General features: G+C 37.8%; 2 protein-coding genes across 5 annotated transcripts in view; both read right to left on the reverse strand.

Moving 5' to 3' along the window:
* Positions 1–11,754, reverse strand: part of Kiaa0408 (KIAA0408 ortholog) — a 28,554-nt gene extending 16,800 nt beyond the window's left edge. For 2 of the 3 annotated variants that reach the window (XM_048797912.1, XM_015501063.2), the window contains exon 1: positions 11,617–11,754. The gene's annotated coding sequence lies outside the window, so the exon portion shown is untranslated. Of the gene's footprint in view, positions 1–58; positions 607–11,616 lie in introns of those variants that run through there. The other variant, XM_048797905.1, reaches the window with a different exon arrangement.
* Positions 11,755–11,789: 35 nt separating this feature from the next.
* LOC107155241 (protein SOGA3) overlaps positions 11,790–24,654 on the reverse strand; it is a 34,045-nt gene continuing 21,180 nt past the window's right edge. The window contains exons 3-5 of one of the 2 annotated variants that reach the window (XM_048797922.1): positions 17,458–17,529; positions 13,331–14,497; positions 11,790–11,928 (exon numbers count right to left, since the gene is read on the reverse strand). In XM_048797922.1, the coding sequence (XP_048653879.1) occupies positions 11,818–11,928; positions 13,331–14,497; positions 17,458–17,529 (1,350 nt within the window). In that variant the 3' untranslated portion in view covers positions 11,790–11,817. Of the gene's footprint in view, positions 11,929–13,321; positions 14,498–17,457; positions 17,530–24,654 lie in introns of both variants that reach the window. The other variant, XM_015501079.2, reaches the window with a different exon arrangement.

Here is a 24,654-nt window from a genome sequence, read left to right on the forward strand (position 1 = left end):
CCTTCTGTGTTTTGCATAATTAACCACTTGCTTTCGAATTTGCCAGAAAGAAACATACCTTTTTGCCCTGGGGGGCAATCCTACAGCAGCTGGGCCATGGTCAATCTAGTTATGGAAGGAAGCAGAGTGGAGGGCTAGTTGTCTAAAGAGCAAAGTCTTAGCTCGGGGAATCTTGATTCTTTACAAGAAAAGGACATGCAGCCTGAGTCCAACCATTCTGCAGAGCAGTACTGAAAAGTCCCTTTGAATCCTTCAACACTTTCACAAGTCAAAGAGCCGCTCAGCTCGCTGTCACTGCAGCAGCTGAGACTACTGTGACGTCAGTTACTTGGAGGCGGCCTTCAAGCCACTGCTTCCAACCAGAGCTCTGTAACTTTAGAGCAGCTTGTACTCTGGGTAAACAACTCCAGGTCCAGGACATTTTTAACTTTTATAATGGAGCCCAGTATTTTCAAACTTGCCAAAAAACTGGTTGTTAACATCACACGACGACAACAGCCAATTTTAGATTTGTTTTATTAGGAAAGTAAACTCATTTCTTATGGGCAAGAAGTATCTCTCTCCTTGCTTCTTTCTCCTTCTCAGCTAAAGCAAGGATGTACTCTGTAGTGCCATTACAAGTTTGTGCACAGATGTGGCAGAACGCGTAGTGATTATATATTACATTACTCACACACACCACAGACACAGAATAAAATCATGTGTGGTGAATGTGGGGTGTGTGTGCATATATAATACCAAAAAGTTTGTAAAAACTTTAAAAACATCTTTCAATAAAATAGGACATATGTAAAGACCAGCCTCATAGCTCCTTTTGATTCTTTGATAGTATGTTGTATATATCTATAATAATAGTGATGTCTTTACATTACAGGAAATTCAAGTCCATGGGAGAGAATACTAGTTACAGGAGTGAAAGAAAAACAACAGTAAGATACCCATGTAGTATTTTCAGTTGGGATGTGCTGCAGACCAAATGGGGGGGAAAAAGTAGCCCAAGCATATGAAAAAGCTCCCTAAACATGATTAAATTGGCTTATTGTGGAAATGCTAGGAAACTTACTTTCTTTCAGCAATATTTCTAGTGTGTATTTGTGTGTACAGGGGGTTGTACATAAGTGTATATGGTGATGTGTGGTTTAATTTTGTCAAAAGAGTCTCTAGAGTAATTTTATGTCTAATTTAGCAAATAAGTTAAAGTTTGAATAATAAAATCTTGACCCAAGGTGAAGAGCTTACTGATATGGTCCTTAAATCATTATATGTTCATTTTCACATTATTTTTGCCTACTTCTAGATTCTATTTCATAGATAACTAAAGCATTTAACAATAGTAACTTGTTCATGGTAGGATTTTAATGTATGTAGGAGAACTGAAAGAAACTCTGGTTTCATAATCTCGATAGGAAAAACATCAATTATATAATAGTAATTATTCATTGAGAGGCAGCTTTCTGCAAGGCTCTGAACTGAGTACTTCAAATAAACCCTTATTTTACTTCACCCTCTTTTGTGGGGGGAGGGTACCAGGGGCACTCAATCACTGAGTCACATCCCCAGCTCTATTTTTGTATTTTTTATTTAGAGACAGGATCTCACTGAGTTTCTTAGCACCTATATGTTGCTGAGGCTGGCTTTGAACTCATGATCTTCCCTTCACCACCATCACGCCGGGCTTAATTCACCCTTTTAACAACAATGCATGTTGTCGTTATTCTAAACTTATAATAGTGGCTTAGAGGTGTAATAAGTTCACAGAAACACTCCATGTGGAGAAGGGCTTGGAACTGGTTTTCCTAATTGAAGGCACTAGAATTTTGTCATAGAGATCTAGGTTTCAATTTTATGATCATCACTTACCTTATCTTGGAGCCTCTATTTCTTGTTTAAATGTATCATTACATGTACTTCATGAGACTGTAAGACTATGAGGGAATACACATAGTATCAGGCACACAATAAATGTTACCTATTGTCTTCCCCCTTTCTTATGAAAATAGAAATTCAGAAGAGTAAAGGAAGAGGCTGCTCAAAAGCATTATTACAGAATCATCACATCACATTGTTTCTTCATTCTTTTCCATTTCAGATAATTTAATTCCTATATGGTTTTTGTAAATCAAATTAAAACTCTTTCCCGAGTCCTATCAGAAAATTATAGGAGAAATTACACTGGACCATACTTCAAACTGTCACTCAACAGTACCTATTTCAATAACACTTTTACTGGGTGTCCTGGTAACTGTTAATCAGTTTTTTGTCTTAGGAAAGCTGATCTTAAATTGTACCTCAAATCAAAAACTAGTAAAAGATTTTAAAAAGATTTCAATCCAAGTTTACTACTTTTTCTAGTATTTACTAAATCTTTCTGTTGAATACATACGTATGTGTGCACACATACACACACACCACACACACACACACACACACACACACACAATTTCCATGCTGTTTCATACCAAAAGACTTGGGTAAATCAATTAGATGTTAGGATACAAAGATAACAAATATTTTCAAACATTTCCATAAAAACGTTTAAGAAAACTTGGTTTTAAGAAAAGTTCCTACAGTTGTGTATATAAAATAAATGGATTTAAAAGACTGTCAGTAAAAGTCAGATATCTCAAGTTGCCTGAAATTTCCATGCAGGTGTCAGATGGCTGAAAACTTCTATGGGAAAAAAGCAATTTGTTGCATAATTCAGGTTATTTCTTAGCCATTTGAATATTTCAATCTTCAACCATAAAATTCACCCTAATTACTGCTGTTATGATCTGGAAAGAATTACAACGTTTACACCTGCTGACATACTAATCTGCTTTCAGTGTATAACAGATATGTAAAGAAATGTATATAACAATGCTTAATGAAAAATAAATGTAGAAAGACAAGCTGCCATCAAGATATCATAAGGAAAATTCTAAAAAGGGTTTAAAAACTATATTATATATTATATTGTATTATGTTACATATGAGCAACTTGGAGAGGGTGAAAGAGGTTATACTCACTGCGTAAGTGTCACTAGCAGGTGTTTCCAGACTTATAGAAGTTTAGAGCCAGAAAGAGCCTCTGAAATCATCTAGCTAACCTTCTCATTTTACAGCTGAGGGAAGAGGCCCTGATGTTAAGTCATCTGCTCAAGGTCACAAAGCCATTCACTGGGGATGCCAAGAATAGAATCCAGGTCTTCTCATTCCTGTTGGAGTGTCTTAAGTTTAGAATTCCAAGCAGTTCCAGAAAAGGGAATCCAACCCAGGGATAAAGGGTGTTGATGTGAGAGAAGAATGAGAGATTGATTTTTGGATTTTTCAAATTTTAAATTCAGTTTTCTTTTATGTCCAGATGCGAGACATGATATTCTATCTTTCAGGTATGACATAAGAGTCATAAAGCAAAATATTTATTTTGTTAACTATTTAAAGAAACTTGTGTCCTTAGCGAATATAAAATACTGAGCCCAAATACAAAGACAGGAGTTTTTTTTTTTTTTTACTAATTACTAAGCTATTTTAACTTTTACTAGTCATTTTAACTTAGTAATTCAAAAAAATCTGGGGATAAACAAAGCAGCGTGGCCTTGAGCATGCCTGTACATATTTAATCTATAGTTTTCTGTTCATAGGATGATCCTGAAGCATTGGAAAGCAGTTATTTAACCTCTTAATGCTACAAACTTGGTTATTCTGAGATTGGATGGATTTTGACTTCTTACTTAGATAGCTTTTTAGTTGATTTTTCCTTTATCCTTAAACATGTTTAATAGTTAAAGGGTGTGGTATTTATATTTTCATTAAGAAGGAGATGAAAAAGATATTAAAATTACTTTTTAAAAACAAAACTAATCCTTACTCATCTTAGACACTATTAGATGACATATTTTAAGTAAATCAATCCTTCTAGAATAATATCTACCCTTTGCAATTTTTAAAGTACTTGTTTTAGTCAGCTTTTTCTTTATTATGATCAAAAGATCTAACAAGAACAATTAGTGGAGGAAAAGTTCATTTGGGACTCTTTCTTTCAGAGGTCTTACTCCATAGACAGCTGACTTCATAGCTCTGGGGCCCAGAGGAGACAGAATGACAAGGGGCATGGTGGAGGAAAGTGGCTGAGGACATGGCAATAAGAAGCAAAGAGAGGACTCTGCCCATCAGTAATGAAATATAAATCCTGAAAGGCACACCCCTAAGGACCTCCTTCCTCCAGCTTCACCCTATTTGCCCACAGTTATCACCCAGTTAATCCCTCTCAGTGGATTAATGCACTGGTTAGGCTAAAGCTCTCATAACCCAATCACTCCATCTCTAAGCTTTCTTCCATTGTCTCACACAGGAGCTTTGGGGGGACACCTCCTATCTAAACCCCAACAGCACTTTGAGATACAGAATTTCAGTTGTTTAGCAGAATTCTTGAATCTTAAACAATCTTTAATTCCTAAGGAAAAGTCTTGGGTACTTGAATCACATTCCCTTTAACAAATACTTGTGAGCACCAACTCTGTGCCAGGTTAGACCGTGAGGATTTGAAGAATAAGACAAATCCTGGTCCTCAAAAATCTTGGTCAACTCTAAAGGTGACCTAAAATGAAAGCACAGCTGCATTCTAAACAGCCTACTACCTTGAAATAAATACGCAAACTTGGAGAGCCTTTCTCAGTGGTTCCTAGATCATTCCACCAAGGGGATGATAGTTTAGCTTTCCTCTGATCCCCAGCTGCATGCTGCCCTCCCTCAGAGATTTATATTTAAAGAAATACCCAAGTTGGAACTTCCCCCACTGTGAACTTTTTGAACCAAACCATCCAGTGGCAAGGTCCAAACTTTTGAATTTTTTCCTTCCAAATCTGGTCTATGTTTTTTTTTTTTTTTTTTTTTTTGAGTTCCAGAATGGCAGTTTTAATTATGTGTGAATAAAATAAGTATAATTTTTATACTTCCAAGTCTTTGTTTTTGGATATAAAATTATGACGGTAACACCCAGAGTGTTTATTATCCTTGGAAGTTGCATATTTGGATTATTGTGTTTCAGCTAATGTTCTGTTTTCCAATTACTGGATGTTTTCCCCAAGAATCATGCATGCTGGCTCCTTCTATTCTGAGGGCTGGTGACATGTCAACGGATACTTTAGCCAAACAGATTTGTCATGGGGCTTATATATAGGCATTTCCAGATGACAGAAAAATTCGAAAGAAACAGTTTTGAACTATCTGTTCTTTTTAAGGACTTGCTCAAATTCTGAACAAAACAATAACATATTTGAGAAATGTGGGTTATTTAAAACTAGAGACAGACCTTGCTTACATTTTTCAAATTTATTTTTTTAACCTCTCATTAAATTATTTACAGATTCATGACTTGGGAGATGTTGATGACAATAAAATCAAACTAATAAAGGGACTCTTCTAAGGTTATCTCTTATTTAGTGACCAGAAAAGAACTTAGGGAATGCCTCTCAACCACAAGAGGGCCACCCTGAGTCACTTCTCTCTGCTAGAAAGTTCCAGCAATAAAGCATGGTTAAGAGAAGCCATTTAGTGAGTGTGATTTGAAGAGGATAGGAATTAATCGACAGAGAGTGATTAGCTCACCTATGTCTTATATTGGAAATGTTAGTTATCACTACTGGATGATAACATTACATTTCCAGTAATTATCCACTAAAATGCTAGTGATAGAAGGAATTGCTGGCTAGTCACACCCCAGCATAGAAAAGAATAGGTAGCACATAGAAGAAATGAGTCAATATAAGTAAGCTTTGAGTGGAGCTTGATCAGGTTTTCTGTTTCATTTATGGAACATGGAGTTGGGAATAGGAGGAAAGATCCAAATGGGGAGACAACATGAGTGGGTGCTAGATTTCAAGCTCTTGGTGCTCAGGTGAAAAATGTGGCATCATTTGTGAGAAAGCTACAAAAACGTTTTAGGAGGTGGGTACAGAAAGGGAGGCCAAGAATCATACTTCAGTGTAGCCTAAGGTTCCTCCTCAATCAGAGGGTTTCTGCAAAGTAAGCCAGACTCATTCCCTCATGGCCAAGGTTTCTCAGTAAGTCCGCATGAGCCTGCAATCATAATACCTTGAATGGGCAGTTTCCCCATGAGCATCACAAAAATTCATAAAGGACAAGGGAACAGAACAGAGTGCAAAATGATGGTATCAAGCAATGGGACAGATATTCAAGGGCAAGAAATAAACAGTAGGTACTTAGCATAGCCCCCAAATGGGTGTGCCTGGCTCTTTCTATATTCTGCTGTTGTTGATGTCATGAACATAATTGGCATAAAAATATTCCCACAAACTTTCTTTTTCTTTTGCAACTATTTTGAATCCATTTACTTTATAAACTTATCAGCAACTTCAAACAAATAGCTACTTCTAGATCAACAGTATTCCTTCTAAAGTGAGTATAATCAGAGACATTAGTTGCCCCTCCTGGAGAGTTTTCTCACCTTTAGATTAAAAGATATGAAAGAGAAAGAATATAAACAAACAAGACAACAAAACACTGTAGACATTCGTGAAAAAGAAGGGAATTATAAATTATAAACTAAACTGAATTTTCTGACTTTAGGAAATAAAAGTCAGTATAAACTCTTTTAATTTTTTATAAAGCTCTTAAATTCTCTTCCAGGCAGGTAACCACACAGGCCTCTGTCTTCCCCTTATACTCTTTTTAGGTTTGAATACATAAGTTAAGGCAAGCACTTATGACATTAACTTAGCTAAATTTAAAGGTACAAGATGTTGGACATCTTACAAAGGAAAGATGTTTTTCAGTCTTCGATATCATGTATGCATCTCATTTGTCAACACAGACAATATGGGCAGCTCAACTCTAAACATTCACAGGAGGGTACAGAAAATAAACACAAAAAGCTCATTTTTTTGATTCAATAATTTCCAGAGCTCCATCTCTGAAGAATTCAAGATATTAAAACTCTTCGAATAGTCAAGAAATTAGCATTTCTAAATAATTTGGAGTACTTTACCACTGTGTTAAATAGTAGGTGTTCTTTAGGACAATACAGTCTGGTTGAACAGTGAGTTGTGTGAGGTGGGTTTTCTGGGGGCATATCCTTATTCATAAAGAGGTATTACATTTGCTGCTCATATTCTTTGTTCAAGTGAGTGATAGCAGTACTTTACTCAAAAGGTATTCCTTGAAGTGTCTACAAAATTATCCACATTTTCACTAGGACAGCACAGGTTAGAACTGCCAGTGAATAAAGAAAACACACCTTGAAGCAGAGAAAGTATGGGCAAAATGTACTAATTAATGAAGTTAACAGAAAGCAGCTTTAGAGACTTCGATTTTTGCATACTTTCAGAATGGCCAATGTGAAAAACAAGCACCACTGCTTCTCCCTCTTCCAATACAGCAACACAAAATTACAGTTTTAGAAGCATTTGGGATGTTACCACACTTCTTACAATAATTACAGAGATTTTGCTACCATGCCCAGACTATAAACCATTCTTACCGAGTTCCCCCTGAAATTTCACTTTTAGGTTGCTGAGAATAACAGGATACATCATTCATGAAATGTTTAGTTTCATTCATCAAAATGTATGTGAAATCACTTCATTTACCAAAAACCAAATCAAAAAACAGAATTGAAACTATTTTTCATTAGACCTAAGTGGTATACAACTAGAATTTAAGCAGTTATGTCTTCATGGATAATGTTTTTGAATGGTACCAAACCCCATTAGTCCTAATATTCAATAGCTAATTAATTAAAAAGTTAATTTTTCTCACATCCTAATACAATCTACCACAACTTTCTGTTTAACCTCTACATTCAATTAAGGTATCTGACCCAAAGCACAGCTCTACCAGAAAAGATTGGGCTGTCGGCAGATGAGAATGTAGCTACAAATACTGCACAGATATTTGGACTTAAGGCTAAGCTACCAAGTTGATATTCCAAACTTTGCTGGCATCTGATTAAATAACCATTTCTCATCCTACCATCCAAATTAAAGTGAAGAATGGGGGGAACACAGGCCAATACACATTCCATGCTCAGCACTGAATTTTCCTTTGTTTTATGAGTTTTGAGTCATTTTACGCTTAAAAATAGCCAATTGAATTCCTTTTTTCTTAAATCTAGGCCAAATTAACAAAGACACTCCTTTTAGGCCCAAGAATGTGCCACACAAGGGAATTTTCTACAATAAGTTTGCTTACTTGAGTTTATTTTCAGTGGGATGCTTAAATATCTCAGCTTTAAAAGTGTAAATAACCTATCCCCTTTCTCAATAAATGGGGGACACCTTTTTTTTTTTTTATGAACAGAGAAGTGTTTTTTCAGCACTAGCTTAATACAACAAAGATAATGCAAGCTACAGCCTCAGAGGGGAGGGGAAGCAGATGCTGGGGACTCTCTTTCAGAGATCTTTGTTAACTACCCAAGTCTAGCTTCTGTGGTATAAGAGAGAGAGGTGCACCCTAGATATTGGGTGCCCATAGAAGAGCTCACAATTACAGGAAGAAGATAGCCAGGGAAAAGGTCACTGGCCCCCTGCATGTTCTTTGAGATATAGATAGGTCTGTATGCCCTGATCCTGGATGCATTTAGTCTGAGGGATGTATGTATGTACACTTAAACACAACTGGAAAGCTGGCTGTGCAGTGGGTGGGGCAGAGTTGAAAAGAGCTATTCTAGAAATCAACAGAATAGTAAAGCTTCCTCACTTAAATCAGAGGACATGGCAGAGGGATCACAAAAGCAGAATTTGTGAACAGTCAAGTTAGTTCTGTTTTAGCCTACTTTCCCCTAACCAGTATCTTATAAGGGTTCTATACATTCAAGGTATGGATGGGGTTCAAGATTCTCATGAAATTCTTCTATAAAATCAACGCCTTAGGGATTCATAAGTAAAATTAACACTCTTGTTGTCACAATGATCATAGTTACTAAAAAAGAAATCTAAAGATGAGTGTGGTGTTTTTCTTTTTTTAATATTTATTTTTTAGAAGTAGTTGAACACAATACCTTTATTTTATTTATTTTTGTGTGGTGCTGAGGATTGAACCCAGGTCTTCACACATGCCAGACAGGGGCCCTGCCGCTAAGCCACAACCCCAGCCCTGAGCCTGGTGTTTTTCATTAGCTCAGATACCTCTCTTTCCTTATTCAGGTCACAAGTTATTACTGAGGTATTTGTACCACCCTTGTATATATTTTCAGTGTCCTCTAGGAAGGCCTAGGGAGTTTATTATAATGGAATATTAGATCATCATGGGTCACCATGAGGACTTAATTCAGTTTGCACATATGCTTATATCTCTGAAGGAACATGACCCTGCACTCACACTCTTCATCTTAGTTCTCCTTTCTGTTACATATGATTACTATTTGTATACTTTGATTTTGTTGGATTCAGACTCTACTGAATGACTGGAACTTTAAGATCTACTCCAACCTAGACAACTGATAATCCTGTATCCTAGTATCACATTATTGTAACCTTAGTTATGGCCACATAGAATGTGTATACATATTTTAGATAACTCAAATGTCTAAAGCAGTGGTTCTAGGAAATTTTTTTAAAAATACAAAAGCCTAGATTTATATATTCAGTTTTAATTATCATGGGGTTGGTCCCCAATTCTAAATGCATCCCAAGAACTCTGATGTGCAGCTAGGATTGAAAACTATTTTGTGTACATTTAAGTCTTGTTTCTTTGATAAAAGAATCTAAAATCCCAAAGCCAAAAATTTCTTAAAGCCACAGAAAGTAGTAAATTGTCAAGATGCTTCTAAAGTGAATAAGGGCATGGCACACCAGGTTTCCTATATAGCTGATGTTAGCAATGTGGGCAAAAGAATAACTTGTGATATGGAATTATAGGAAGCTTGAAGTTATGACCCTTTCCCTTTAAATTCTAGAGAATTTCAAGTCATTGTCACCACCTGCCACATTTCCATATATTTCAAAATTTTCCATAGGTAGCTGAGAACCACTACCTGCCTGGAGGTGTCTGGTTCTGAATGCCATAAACATTCCAGAAAAATTTCAGCCTCCAAATGTTTACTTTCTGTTCCTTTAATAGGTACCTGGAGAGTTATTAAAAAAACCCACCAGATTTTGGTTATTAAGGAGGTTATTATCCTTGAGATGCAACTATAAAAATTAAACACTTGAATATTAAGAGTTTAATCAAAATGAACTTATCTCATTTAATTTTTTTTAAACTCTTAGACCTTTGAATCCTTAGGATGAAAAGCCAGAAGTATGAATTGTTAGGTTCCAACTGTTGGTTAACCACTCTTCAATTCCAATCTTTCTTTTTCATACCCCCCAAAATCAAACCAAACCAAACCTAAACTAAAATAAAACACAAAGCAAAAAAAAAAAAAATCCTCTAAACTAAGACAAATGGTATGGAAAGTAGAATAGGTATTTTAAATTGAACTTTCAGACAGTTGTTGGTTTTTAAAAAAGTTAACATTGAAAGGGAAATGGATCTGTAGGGGGATGAGGCTATAAATGAAATCACAGTCTTTTATAAGTTAAATTCCTGGGATTCAAATATTCATTACCAGTATCCTGTGGTAGAGCAAAGTTTTTCCATACATTATTCTCTTTGTGGATGCCAAGACTCTTCACTTTATCATAGATTTTCACATCCACTAACCACCCATGAGTATTTACATGTATATATCTTCAACTAGTGCTGGAATTTCTGAATCTTGAGTGGCACTGGTGCATTCCAGGTTTCCACTGGGTAAGCTACCAAAAAGATGGACCAAATAGGAACTTGGGGTACACACAGTGTACCAGTCTACTTCAGGTATGGGGAGACAGGGGGATACTCAGGTTCCCCAAAGTAAGTTTATATCTAGAGAGCAACTCCCACTGGAACTATGCTTCTGGCCTTGAATTATGGTTTAATGGAATTCTAGAGAAAGTATTTTTTTTCCGTGCTTGAAATATTTCACATACCATATTTCTACTCTGAAGGCAGTTCTATGTGGCAATCTGTTATAAAGGCTAGGACTCCAGAAAATAAGCTCAATTAGTAATATGTGGCTCCAGGTATAGTAAGTTAAGGCAGACACATTGGTTTGGTGAGAAGCTGATCAAATACAACAGGATGGGGAGAATTATTCTCTTCATGAACTAAGTCCTAAAACACCTTCATGCTTCCAAACACATCTCTCCAGACAGAACATGTCAGCTTTACAATGCATTAATTAGTTTCCATGAGGGTCACATTTTATTTATTCACCATATTTTTCACAGATATTTATTGCAGGTCAAAATTATCTTGTCATTCTGATGCAACTCACAATGTATTTTATTAACCTATAATTTATAGATGTGACTATAAAATCTAATAAATGATTATAAAACCTATAATTTATAGAAATTACTATAAAATCTATTATAAAGTACTTTATAAATCGGCATGATTTTTGGAACAAAATCCAACTTATGAATGTTCAGCTTTGAATTATCATGATAGTCAACTACTAAGAGATTATCTTGTCAATTACCTGTCAATAATTATCTGTACAAATATAAAGAGTACAAATCAAGATGTAAAAGAATGAAGCAAAAACTAAGATGACTGATACCCCCAAAAAAGTCAAATTTACTTTCTTACCTGAAATATTTTGTGTTTGGCCTTCTTGTTGAATTGGGAAGAGGTAAGATGAGCTGTGTCTTTTTACAGAAATAAGCAGTCTTCAGTGTTTTTACAGCATTGGTTACTACAGAAATTAGACTTCTTTTACTTCATGTCTTGAATGGTGAACAAAATAAAACAAACTGAAAATACTACAATGAATGGTAAATGATGAAAGATTTACAGTACAAAAAACAGTGTAAAAAGGAAGACAAGTTTAAATATTGTTGTGTAAGACAGCGATGAAAATAATACAAGAATGAGAATAAGTAAAATGATAGGCTGGAACATCTGGGAAGGTAAATGCAAAGACAAAGAGAAGAGTTAATTAATAATAATTTTTAAAACGTCCATTCATATTAACTAATTAAGTTATTCATTCAACTTAAAATAAGGAATTCTCCCATAAGCCTATATTTACAAAATCTAAAGTCTATAATTATACACAATGCTTTTTCTCGATTTACTTCTACTTTTTTCTAAGGATATAATGGGAAAAAAAATCACATGCTCACAATATTAAAAATCTACAACAAGGAAACTAAAAACCAAGTGTTTGATAAAATAAACAGAAAAAAGTAAGCTTTAACTTTTCAAAATCCAACAAATTTCATCATAAAACATTTTTTTTTTCATGGCAAAGCACAGCAACATGCAAGATAAATAAGCAATGGGGTTGAAATTAGCTAGCTGCAACTAATAGGCAGTTAATCTCTGTCATGCTTATGTGCGTAAACTAATTTTTAAATATAAAATGTCTTGCGGTCTAAAAAGCCATGCATGCTGTTGTTCTTCCATAGGTTCTCCAGTGGATACAGGACACTGGGCTTGCCATAGGGGACAGCACTACCTTTTTTGTTTCACAAATTTTCTTTTATGTGGTTAACTTTGACAAAATGCATTGGTCTTTCAGTGGCCACCATACCTGGCCAAAGCAGCTCAGTCCAATTCATCCGGTGTGCCTCTACAAATCAGGATGGAGGAAAAATGCTGGTTTTCCCTGTTCTGGAATAGTTGTTACTATTTTTCTGAGTTAGTTTTGCCTTAAAGCTATGGTGTAATACAACCGTATTGCTCCTGGGATTCTCCATTATAGAACTGGCAATGATTGTCTCTAGAAATAATCATGTAACATCAACTTATAGTACAGGGGTGGCATCTATTTGTCCCTTTTGGTAGGTCTCTAGGCCAAGATGGGTCTCCTTACCACTGGTAGTTCTCCATCAATTGTTTTTGTTCAGAAACTTTTTAAAAAAGTCTTAAACTCAATTTGAATCTTGACTCAAAAACCTGAAATTGACATTTGAAGATTGCTATTGAGGATCTTCTTGTCACACAGTAAAGTAATATTGAAAAATGCTGACCTTCTAAAATAATATATATTAAAAATCCTTGAATCTTTACCCAAAAACTTGAGTGTGATGGTGTTAAAATTTCCCTTTAAATGAAACAGGGGAAAGAGTTACCAAGTGATTGGGATACAGAAATCTCAGGCCTGAATCAGGAGCACAGTGTGAAAAAAAAAAAAAAAAGAACCCAGTGGGCCATCAAACCCATTAGGCTCTGAGCTAGGACTTCCCTAAGGTGGGGTCTGGTGTTCAGGCCGTGGAGACCACCCACGAGGGACCACAGCTCCAAGGGCCAGCCTTGCCATCGCCATGGCTCGCAATAGGCAGAACTGTACCTGACTCACGGATATGGGCTCCTCGGCGCCACGGTCGTCCGCGGACTTGGGCACCTCCAGGCGGTCGATGAAGGTCTGCAGCTCCTTGCGAAAGGCCTTCATCTGCGCGTTGATGCGATAGAGCAGCTCATGCTCCCGGATGCGGCTGCCGTCGTCCTCCTCATCCATCAGTCCGAACAGGTCCCCGTTGGTCACATAGATGCGCGCCTCGGTGATGATGGTGCTTGTGTCGGCGATGAGCCGGTCGATGGTCTTGCCCAGGCGTTCGGCCTCAGAACGGATGTCCTTCATCTGCTGCCTGTCGGAGAAGCTCTTGGGCCAGGGACCTGGCGCAGGGTAGAAGGAGCGGGTGGGCGTGAGGCAGCGGATGTTCCGCACCTCCTCCGAGTCGCTCTCGCCACCGATGGGCCCTTCCCGCTTGCGGTGCGGTGGCCGCGAGTCATCGTCGCTCTCTTTCTTGCCCGCGTCGCTCTCAGCGTCGCTGTCGCGGGGGCTGCCACGGATGCCCAAGTGCGAGGCCAGGTCGTAGCGCTGCATGTTGGACATGAGCACGCGGTTCTCATACTGTAGCTGCATGACCTTGCCGCTGAGCTCGTTGATCTGCAGGCGTGCAGCCTTCAGCTCCTCCTGCAGGGCCTCCGTCTTGGCGCTGTCATGGTGTCGGGCACTGTCGTGGCTTCCAGACTTGTACTTGTACTTATTCAGTTCCGCAGTTATGCGCTTGTTCTGCTCTTCCAAGTCTGCCACGTTCCTCCGCAGCAGCTCCGTTTCGTCCTCCACCAGCTGCAGGTGCTGCCGCAGCTCAGAAAGGGATTCACTCTGTTCCCTCATGAGAGGGTTGGACGACCCATTGAAGTCATCGCCCCTGAGGTCGTCCAGTTCGGCCTTCAGGCCTCTGTTCTCCACCTCCAGTTCAACGATTTTCCTGCCCAGGATGTTGGCCTCTTCCTCCACCAACCTCAGCCTAAGCTTGAGCTCCGCCTCCCGGGTACTAGGAGGACCCCCAGCTTCTCCTTTGGGCAAGGGACTGTCCAGATCTCCATAAAATGATCTGTACTTCTGCAGCTCATGTTCGAATCTGTCCTTTTCTTTATCGATCTTGGCCATTTTCTTTCTCATCAAAGCAGCTTCTTCTTTAACGAACTGCAGCTGGCATTTCAGATCTTCATTGTCCTCCTCATTTAGGGAAAAGAGGGAAAAGGATAAAAGATCATTTTTATGTAAATTAAAAAAAACAAGAAAGGACACCTGCAAAAACATTTTTTTTTTTTTTTTGTAAATAAGATTTAATGGCACACAGAAGTAGATGCTGTGTGTTTTCTCCAAACCATTTACATTCTTTGTCCAGGGAAAGATTAGGATACTATTATATCCTAGAAACACAAGAAAAGGAATATAAAACAGAACAAAACAAAAAGCTGATCATCACTATTTGGAGATCATTATGTTGTAATTGCACACAATTGTTTGGTGGTCATTTAAGAATGTTCTTTTTGTTTATTTTTTTATATGGCTGGATTTCCTTAACTGCAATAAATATGAAACCTATTTACTCTAAAGAACATGGTTAGTATGCACCTACTCACTGGCATTTATCAGGAAACTACTTTGATTCAGATGCTGTAAAGTTCTTTACAAATAAGACCAATTTTAATACTCAAAATAAATTTCTTAGGTAGGCATTAAGATTCCTGGTTTAAAGATGTCTAGGGAGTTGTTCAAGGTTAAACAGCTAACAAGTGGGAAAGAAGATGAATTTTGAGTTCAGTTGTCTGAAATTAGGGGTCATGATCACTCTGCCTTGCAGAAAACAATCTTTCCACCATCGTGATTTAAAGAATTATTTTAAAGTCAACTTTAGGGAAAAGTCTGACACCCGAAAGGTCCCTCCAAGGAGAATAGTGATGACCATTTACAACATTTTTAAAATAGGGTGCACTGCCACCAGTCTGAAATGGATAGAGTTGGTTCTACCTGTGGAAAGGATAATGCACTAGACCCTGTATAAAGTCCTCTCACACTTTCTTATGACAACTATCAAAGCCTCGTGATTTAACTAAATTGAATAGTACTAAAGTAGAAATGGAAATCCACTTTTTCTGAGAGTTTTTACAGAAGTGCATTATTACATATAAAAATGTTTCCCAAGGTTAATTGCCCCCCAATTCTTCTAAATATGTACTCTGGGCTGTTTAACTTCTGTGGGCTTTGGTTTCCTTATTTTATACATTTTATTTATTTATTTACTTATTTATTTGCAATGTTGGGGATCAAACCCAAGGTCTTGTGCATGCTAGGCAAGCGCTCTACCACTGAGCCATCCCTCAGTCCTCCTCATTTTAAAGTGGGAATAAAAATGCCTTCCTTACCAAGCACTCAGAGGCCCCTGTGTTTGAGCTGCATTCTGGTAAAGAACTAGGGGAAGATGAGGAGAAAAACGAGCTGCTTCCAGAGATGCTCAGTAAGTATGGCCCAGAATCTTTGAGATGGAAGAGATGGTGAACAGGGCACAGGCCTCCCATCGTCCTATCTGCTAATGGGAGTGTAAAGTGCTAGGAGCTGCTGATCTGAAAGCCTGAACACCACATTCCTTCTGTCACTAAATCTCCATGTCTGCCCCTTGTATAGAGGATTCCTAAGCCAGCAGAATATAAGTTAATAAGCGTAAGCACAGTCTGTATTCAGGCTGATTAAAAAACACATATTCCTAGCACTGCACATGCTGCCTCTAGAAAAGAAGCACAAAAGAAAAATAGGATGAGGGGGCAAAATTAAAGAAAGCAGATGTATTGGTTTGTCTACTTTCCTTTATAAGGGGTTTAGGGGAAAGGATGGATGCACAGAAGAGGTGATGAAAGAAAATCACCAGGGCATAGAAGAGGAAAAGAGAGTAAGCCACATAGAGCTTTGAAAAGAATCCATTTCAAAGGGGAGAGAATCTGTAAGAGACTGCCTTGAGATCAAGGACACATAACCAAGGTTAAGATCACATCAGCAGAGAAACCAATGGGAACTCTGAAGTTCTGAACTTGGGTATCCTTAAGAAGACAGGAGGGAGCTGGGCATGTGGTGCATACCTGTAATTCCAGAGACTCAAGAGCTGAGGCAGGAGCATCTCAAGTTTGAGGCTAGTCTCAGCAACTTATCGAGACCCTATCTCAAAGTGAAAAATAAAAAGGGTTGGGGATGTAGTTCAGTGGTAAAGCATCCCCTGGGTTCAATCCCCAGTACTGGGGGGGGGATAGAAAGAGAGAAAAGGTGTGAGAGAGAGGTGGGGGGAGGGAGAGAGGAGAGCAGAGAAAAAGAGGAAAAGGTAAAATAATATATATGTAATGGTCATGCTTTAAAAAATGGATCAGATCAACTTTTACAATACCACTTTAAAGTTCTCTAATGAGAAAACACGTTGTAATTTTTTTAAAAAAAATACAGACATTAGTGTTATATATCCTAACTTACATGTTTAAAGTCAATATCTAGCTAAGTGTTTTTGGAACCATAATGTCACTTCTGTCCCAAATATTTCCTATTCTGTTTTAGAATCTTCTTCATCATCACTTGCTTACCTTGGAAGCAGAGCTAGTCTTTACTGTGGCTGTGTTTCTAAAGTTCTTAACAAGCCCATAATGAGTACATCTTTTTCATTTGATTTTTATTCCTTTGTTTCCTTTCCTTTTGCTTCTCCTATCATTGGTTTAGAGAATTACTTCCTTCTTAGGTTCTCTAAAGACATCATAAACCTCTCTCTTCCTTCTACCATCCCTTCCTACAGCATTGCATTTTTACTCTCCTGTTACTATAGGAACAGCCATTCCATTGACCTTATTAATTATGAAAGAATGAGATTAGCACCTTGCATACAGTTCTCAAATACAGTAGCACATAAAAGACTAATGATATGTTGCTGTGTACTTACAATGTAAAAGCAATTATAATGGTGCTCTTACTGATGTTTTCTGAGCAAATGTACTGAATACTTTATGCCACCTGTGTCCACAGCTACATAACTGATATGCATAATGTGACTATGTTTTGCATAAGTCTATTTTGCCATTATGGCTATTTAAAAATATAGCTTATTATAATATACATTTACAGTTGCTTTATATGCAAGTTGAAATTTTATTTCCACATACCTCTGTGGGAGTCTGTTGAGCCTTTTTTTCAGATTTTGGCAAATCTTTGCTTCCTCTTCTTTTTAAGGATAACTGAAACAAAGCATGAATATGTTTAGTTTGGTAAACTATAATTTTAGTTAAACTAAAATCTTAATTCAATTTTTTTAAATGTCCTAACCTCATATGACAAAACCAAGACAAAAAGTTTGATCAATAACTATACAAGGAGAAAAAGTATCCAAATCATGTAGATTAAGATATAGCTTTACTTTAAACCGAGATAAAGAGGACAGTAGAATGTGCCTGGCAATTGCCTGATTAATTTGATAAATACAGGAAGCTTACTGTAAAAATGCAGAAAAGAACTCAAGTCAAAATGTAGTTCAATGAGTCAATATGCTATATAGTTCTAATGAAGGCAAATGCTTGTTAATATTCCACATCACTAAAGAAAATTAAAGGGAGATTAAGTTATTATTTCCAGTGTTAGAATTAGGTTGAAACAAGCTTGTAAAAAATTTTTTCAATGCATTTATGTAGGATTTAAAGACTCACGTTCTTCTCTCAACATACATCTATGCAAACAAGCGTGAAACATGCACATGTAATAGGGAATGATATGGGTGTGGTGAAATAAGAGGGCATGCTCCATCTCAGGAAGTAGTAGGTAGACTGGGTGCAGCTCCAGGACACAGGAATGTGAACTTTTTCAGAAAAAGCTGGGAATCTTCATTTCTATGTAAAAATTTCCCTCATTTTACTATCAAGTCCTAATTAAAATTCAAACAAGCACTTTGTAACTCATAGGATACTAACTAGTCCCAAACTGTTTCATGGACCAGCAACAAATAATCTTTTGATGCTCAGTTCTATTTCTCACACCAAATTTACAGCAAATGCTGGTAAATGCCATGCATTAGGCTCTGTGAAGCAGAGACTTTTCCTTAGTGTGGCATCACCTCCATGAGAATAATAATGCTTGCTACTTGGAAGACTAGAAAAATACTTGCTGAACTAATGAGTAAATATCAACTATGAAGTTCTGAAGTTAAAAAGAAGGATGACAGACGTGGAGACTGACACTGACAGTAAAAGCAGGAATGGCTACTCAGAATGGGAGACTTCTTGAATTTGTAAAGAACTAAAATTATAATTCTTTACATGTCAATGTCTAACCCATGGGAATATTGTTTTGATAAGGGTTCTTTTTTTTATGTGTGTGTGTGTGTGTGACCAAAAGACCAAGAAGAACAAATTTAGAAGAGGAAAAGCTTATTTGGGGGCTCCCAGTGTCAGAGGTCTTAGATAGCTGGCTTCATTTCTTGGGGCCTGAGGAAAGGCAGAACATCATGGCAGAAGAGTGTGGCTGAGGAAAGCAGCTGGGAACATGGCACGCAGGAAGCAGAGAGAAATAGACTTCATTGACCAGGGACAATATATATATATATCCCAAAGGCACATTCCCAATAATCTACCTTCTCCAGCTCCATCCTGCCTGCCTTTGGTTACCACTTAGTTAATTAATCCGTATCAGGGAATCAATTCACTGATTTGGTTAAGGCTCTCAAAACCCAATCATTTCACCTCTAAACCTTCTTGAATTGTCTCACACATGAGCTTTTGAGGGACATCTAATATGGAACCCATAATACATATTAAGGCACAGATGGCAGGGGGAATAAGATATTGTTGCAACTGCTTTTATTCAGTATGCAGTGAAAGGACACAGAGATAAGCAGCCCATGTGATTATTCATTTTAGTTCTTTCCAGAAAGATGTTCTCTATGTTGCTTGTATAATCTTTTTTTATATATAAATGAAAGTTATAAGGATTAACTTACCATATCTGAAAGTGATTTATGAATCAATTAGCAAAAACAATCCCAAGAATACTAAGAATATATTGAGCTGAATACGGAACCTGGAACACTCTAGGCAGTCTACTTATAAGAAACACTAAATTCATCTTACTAAATATTTTTAAGTGCTTTGATATTGAATTCATTTAATTATATGTTTATTTAGTAATTATTAATGCACTTCATAAGGTGCCTATGCCACAACAATAATAAAATGACGTGATCTCAGTTCTCTATGGGGTTTCCAGATTCCTCAATATGGTCTGTTCAGTTTGTAACTCATTACTGATAACATAAAGATGATAATTACTGGCATTGATTGAGCATTAATTCATTTTTTTACATACATTATCTTGACTAATTTTTAAAACACCCTTTAAACTCCCTTTGAAAATGGTTAACCTAAACCTAAGAAAGGTAGATAAATTATCTACAGCAGGGGTTCTCAAAATGTGATCACCAGAAAGCATCATCAATGTCACCTGCAAAGTTGTTGGAAAAGACTTACCCCAGTGATCTATGACTTAAACTCTGTCAGTGATTCTGAGGCCAATGTTCCCACTGTCTAAAGTTACTGCTTGCTAAGTAGCAGAATCAGAACTTTACCCAAGTCCTTCTGATCTCTGGGATCTATTAGATTTCAGCGGAGAAAGGCTTAATCCAGTCTGGGGCTGGAGACAGTTGGGTAACAAGTCATGATTTTCAGAATGAAGTAACAGCTTCATCTCAAATTTGGTAGGTAAGTGTTAAGCCAATGAAAGAGAAAAAAGAAAAGGAACACAATACTTTGTGGAAAAAAGAAAAAAGAAGAAGAAGGAGAAAGAGGAGGAGAGAGAAGGAGGAGGAAGAAGATCAGGAAGAAAAGGAGAAGGAGGAGGAGGAGGAAGAAGAGGAGAAAGAGGAGGGGAAAGAAAATCTAGCACACAAAGAAAATTCAGTATAACTGAGACTTGCTGGTATCAAAGGTCAAATTTTCAGGACATCAAATACAGTTTGGATTTTATCTCATGCAAGTGAATAACTGTTCTAAGGCTAACTAGGAGCAGTGATGGGTTTTAAACAAGGACAGTCACAGACTGACATTGTTAAGATGGCCAGAGGTGGTGGTGCACACCTATATTCCAGCCATTCAAGAGGCTGAGGTAGTAGGATTGCAAGCTCAAGGCCAGCCTCAACAGATTAATAAGACCCTCAGTAACTCAGGGAGACCCTGTCTCAAAATATAAAGAACTGAGGATGTAGCTCAGTGGTAAAGCACTCCTGTTTCAATCTCCAGTACCTGAAACAACAACAACAAACAAAAACCCCAAAGATGCAGGTAGAAGTCCAGAAGATCATGAGAGAAAGGAATGACATTCAAGGGTTATGAGGGAAAGTACGATCAATTTCTGGGAACTTCGTCTTTGGTCCTTGTGTTTCATCCACTCCACAAACATGTTGAGTTTCTGGCATAAACATGTACTGGAAGGTCAACCAATGTGACTAAGAAATATCTTATTCTCTTGCTAAACAGCTAACTATATGTGATGACTAAAAAGGAGGCACAATTAACTAAGAGCAACAATTGAACAACAAACAAAAGACTGCGAGAAGTGATGGGAGAAGTGATGATTCCAGATTCAGGAAATCAGGGAAAATCATTCAAGAGGGCTGCTGTTGGAAGAACGTGTAAAATTTCAACAGACACAAAACTGAGTAAATAACAGCAGGAAAGATAAGGAGGAATGAGTGTGACTAAGAGATGCACCAACTTCTGAAGATAAGTAATGGAGATAGAGCCACTGTAAAGATGGGGGTAGAAGAAGATGTTGGAAAGACTGAGGTCAGCTTGTGGGACTGAGAAATTTAGAGTTCAGCCTGTCGGCAATGTTAAAATGAGAACTCTGAATTAATACAGGGGGAATACTGCATTCTTTCCTAAGAGGCTACTTTACTTTTATTTAAGTACCATTCAAGTTGGGTGTTAAACTTGAATGAAGCTCTGAAAAGAGGTTTCCCTTGAATAAAGGTGCATTGTCTTAAGGTGTCTCAAGGACTGCTAAGGCCTCTAAGTGTCACGTTCAAATTTCTAATAAATATTTAATCATCTTTTATTATTCCAATGTTTTGATTGACTTTCTGACTTCTATGAAACAAAGTTGTGAGATTTATAAGGTTAGAGAAAGAAAGTCAGTCTGAACAATCCCTTTCCTATAAGGAAAAAAACTGTCATTTCCGCTGTTACCATCCTGCCCCACCTTTATCTTCTACATCTAGTGACCTCCACGAGGGGAGCATGTGGGAGGCTAGAACAAATCTCAGATTTTCATCCTTCTTGGCAAACCAGGCACTTCAAATGGTTCTCCAGAAAAATGTGTTGAAAACATTTCTTGTTCATTTCTTAATTCTTCGCATTCCCAGCCTCAGATTATCCAAAAGAGAAGGCTGTTCTTTTTAGCAATGAGAAGGCCAGGAATTAGAGAGTTTTGCCAATAATTATGTTTGCACAGCAATTACATAAAATGGATGGTTTGTGTTCTAAAAATGTTTTCAGATTGCCTTTCTTTCTCAATTGAAATCTGGTGCACTTACTAATAGGTAGCATTTTTAAGTCTTTAGTAATTAAACCTACCTAAAATGCTACCAAAAGGTATGTATATATGGACATGTATGACATGTGTATGTGCATAAAATCAGATTGATCTGTTTGTATGGTGATTAAATCAAGAAGAATCGCTACATTAATATCTAGGACTTAAATATGTGCCATGACTTGGCTGAGTACTTTACATGTATCTACTCATTTAATCTGACAACAGCCTTATGAGTTAGACATCATATTCTGAAGTACACAAAGGACAAAGAAGAAATCACCCAACTAGTAAGTGATTGAACCAGAACCCAGTTTCAGAACTCTGGCTCTGACAGCTACATTACGTTGTGGTTCCAAGGGGAGAAGATTGTAAACTAGCAGACAGGGTTTTATTATTTCCGAGCATATCCTTTTCTATGCTCTCTGGGCATGGCCAAAGGTTGGGACACTAATTGACATATTCTACACATGTGTAATATGTCTTTGTATTTTCAACATAGGAGCCAGCAGAGGTGACATACAAACTTACTGCTTCTCACAGTCAATCTGTCACATTAAGAGGGAGGCCCAGGGATATCTGACTGAAGGTTGGAGGAAAACTCAAAGACAGAGGACTCTGTTTCCACCAGGTCCAGGAGGGGCTCTATTCTCTGATATCTTTTTCCTTTCCTTCAGTTACATTCTTAACACTTAACCCAGAGAGACTGGTAGAGACAGGACTGGTGAAGAGGCCTAGAGACCTTGCTCAGGATACACTGTCCACTCTCATCCTAGAAGAGAGACAGGATTCCAAACTGTATGCTAAGCCATGCCTCAGAGGGCCACAGGGGAATGTAGGTGAGAGGGAGACAGATGCCAGGGTAATTAGGCCATGCCATTCTCTTCCACAAAATCTCCCAGTGGTTTTCCATTTTGCTCGGTTAGAGCCGTGCTTAACTAAGGCAGCAGATGTTGATTCCGCAGTGTATTTATTCTAATAACATTCTATAAAGACTTGATCAGTCTCTTCAGAACATACTCTGGGGCTGGGGGCACAGTTTCTAAAGTTCCCCTGGTGAGAGAGTGGTTGGCTCTGTGAACCACCACCCTGCTCTGCAGTAGACCCACCCGCATTTCAAGCAAGCACTTCAACCTCACCGCCCTCACTCTCTTCCTGGCTTTCTTTCCTCTATTTGAACCAGACATCTTTGCAGTTCCTCAAAGATGTCAAGCACAGTCCAGATTTGGGGCCTGTGAGCTACAGTTACCTTTGCTTGTAACATTCTCCCCTCATATACTCTCGGGACCCACTTGCACCCTTGCTTCAGGGACCTAAAACTGGAGACTATGTCAGACTACTTTGCATAAAACAACACACACCTCCTCCATTTTTTTCCACCACAAGTTCTCTGTCTCCCTAATCCTGCTGTATTTTTCTCCAGAGTTCTTCTCACCATCTGAACTGGGCTTTCCTCCTCACTCTGAAATACAAGCTCCACAAGAACAGGCTCCTGGCACTGATCTCTGTCATAACCTCTGCTCTTGGAGGTACAGTGACACAAAAGGGGTACTCATTCAATGTCATCTCCTTCAGCCTTATTTTGTACATAGGTTTGTTTTGGAGGCATTGCAAGAAGTTGGCAAATGATTAAAACAAAGAAAAACCCATAAACAAAAAGGTCCAATTTAAAATTTCCATTTGAAGCTGAAAAAGTATAAGTGTCTCATTCAACTGTTTCAACAACAACAACAACAAAAAAAAAAAAAACTAAAGGACAAAAATGTTTGAACTGAATGCATAGGACATAAAACCTATATCATCCTACTCGACTATTTTGCTTGATTTTTTTTTTTTAACCAATCCATTTTTACAACTGTCACCAATTAAGACTCTGGATCTCAAGATCATTTGTAAAGATGCCTAGTACGAGTACTCTTTGATGGCCGTGTTGCCTGGTGGCTTCTACTCATCAGCCCCTCTTGTGATTTCTCCTTTGTCACTGGCCCTCCATTGGCATCCAAGTGCCTGTACACTTCTGCCTCTATCTTCATGCCCTCAAGTTCAGGTCCAGGGAGTCTTCTCTAAGCTGTTCTATGTTCTCTCTTCTTTGCCTTCAGTCATGGCTTAAGAGGAACTTGGGTAGAAGTCAAGGTCAGTGGGTTTTTTGATTCTTTCATTTTCCTTTGTTGTCCAGCAATGGGATCATTCTGATGTGATATATCACTTCTTTCCATGTCATGTAACTCACTGAGGGTTTACATAAAATAATCTGGAATTATAGGTATAAAGACATCTAACCTTTGACTCCAGTCAGTGTCTCTTATGTATTAATGATGAAGGTTTTCCATAGTAGAGTGTTTACAAAAAAGTGGCATTATCTTTTTGCTCCAGATAGGCAGCTCTGTTTGTAATAACCCCACAAAAAGGCACAGTGAAGTTCTGTCCCTCTTTAAACTGGGTTGACTTTGTGACTTGCTTTGACTAATAATATGTCATGGGAGAGATGGCATGCTAGCTGCGACTCAACTTTTATGATCCCTTATATACTATTGGGCTGTTTATCTTAGAAAGCTGCTGCCCCAAATATTAGATCTGGACCAGCCTGCTTGATGAAATGAGTCATGTGGCCCCGTTGTTCCCATTGCCGGAGTCCACAGCCAATCAACCTATATGAGCAGAGCCTCCTAGGTGATTATCAGCCCACCACAAATACACGTACAGACCCCTCTGAGGCCAGAATAATCTAAAAAATGGACCACAGAATTATTATGAGATAAGAAAGAAAATTGCTGTTTTAGCCACTA

Source organism: Marmota marmota, unplaced genomic scaffold (genome assembly GCF_001458135.2).
Source record: "Marmota marmota marmota unplaced genomic scaffold, marMar, whole genome shotgun sequence".
NCBI lineage: Eukaryota > Metazoa > Chordata > Mammalia > Rodentia > Sciuridae > Marmota > Marmota marmota.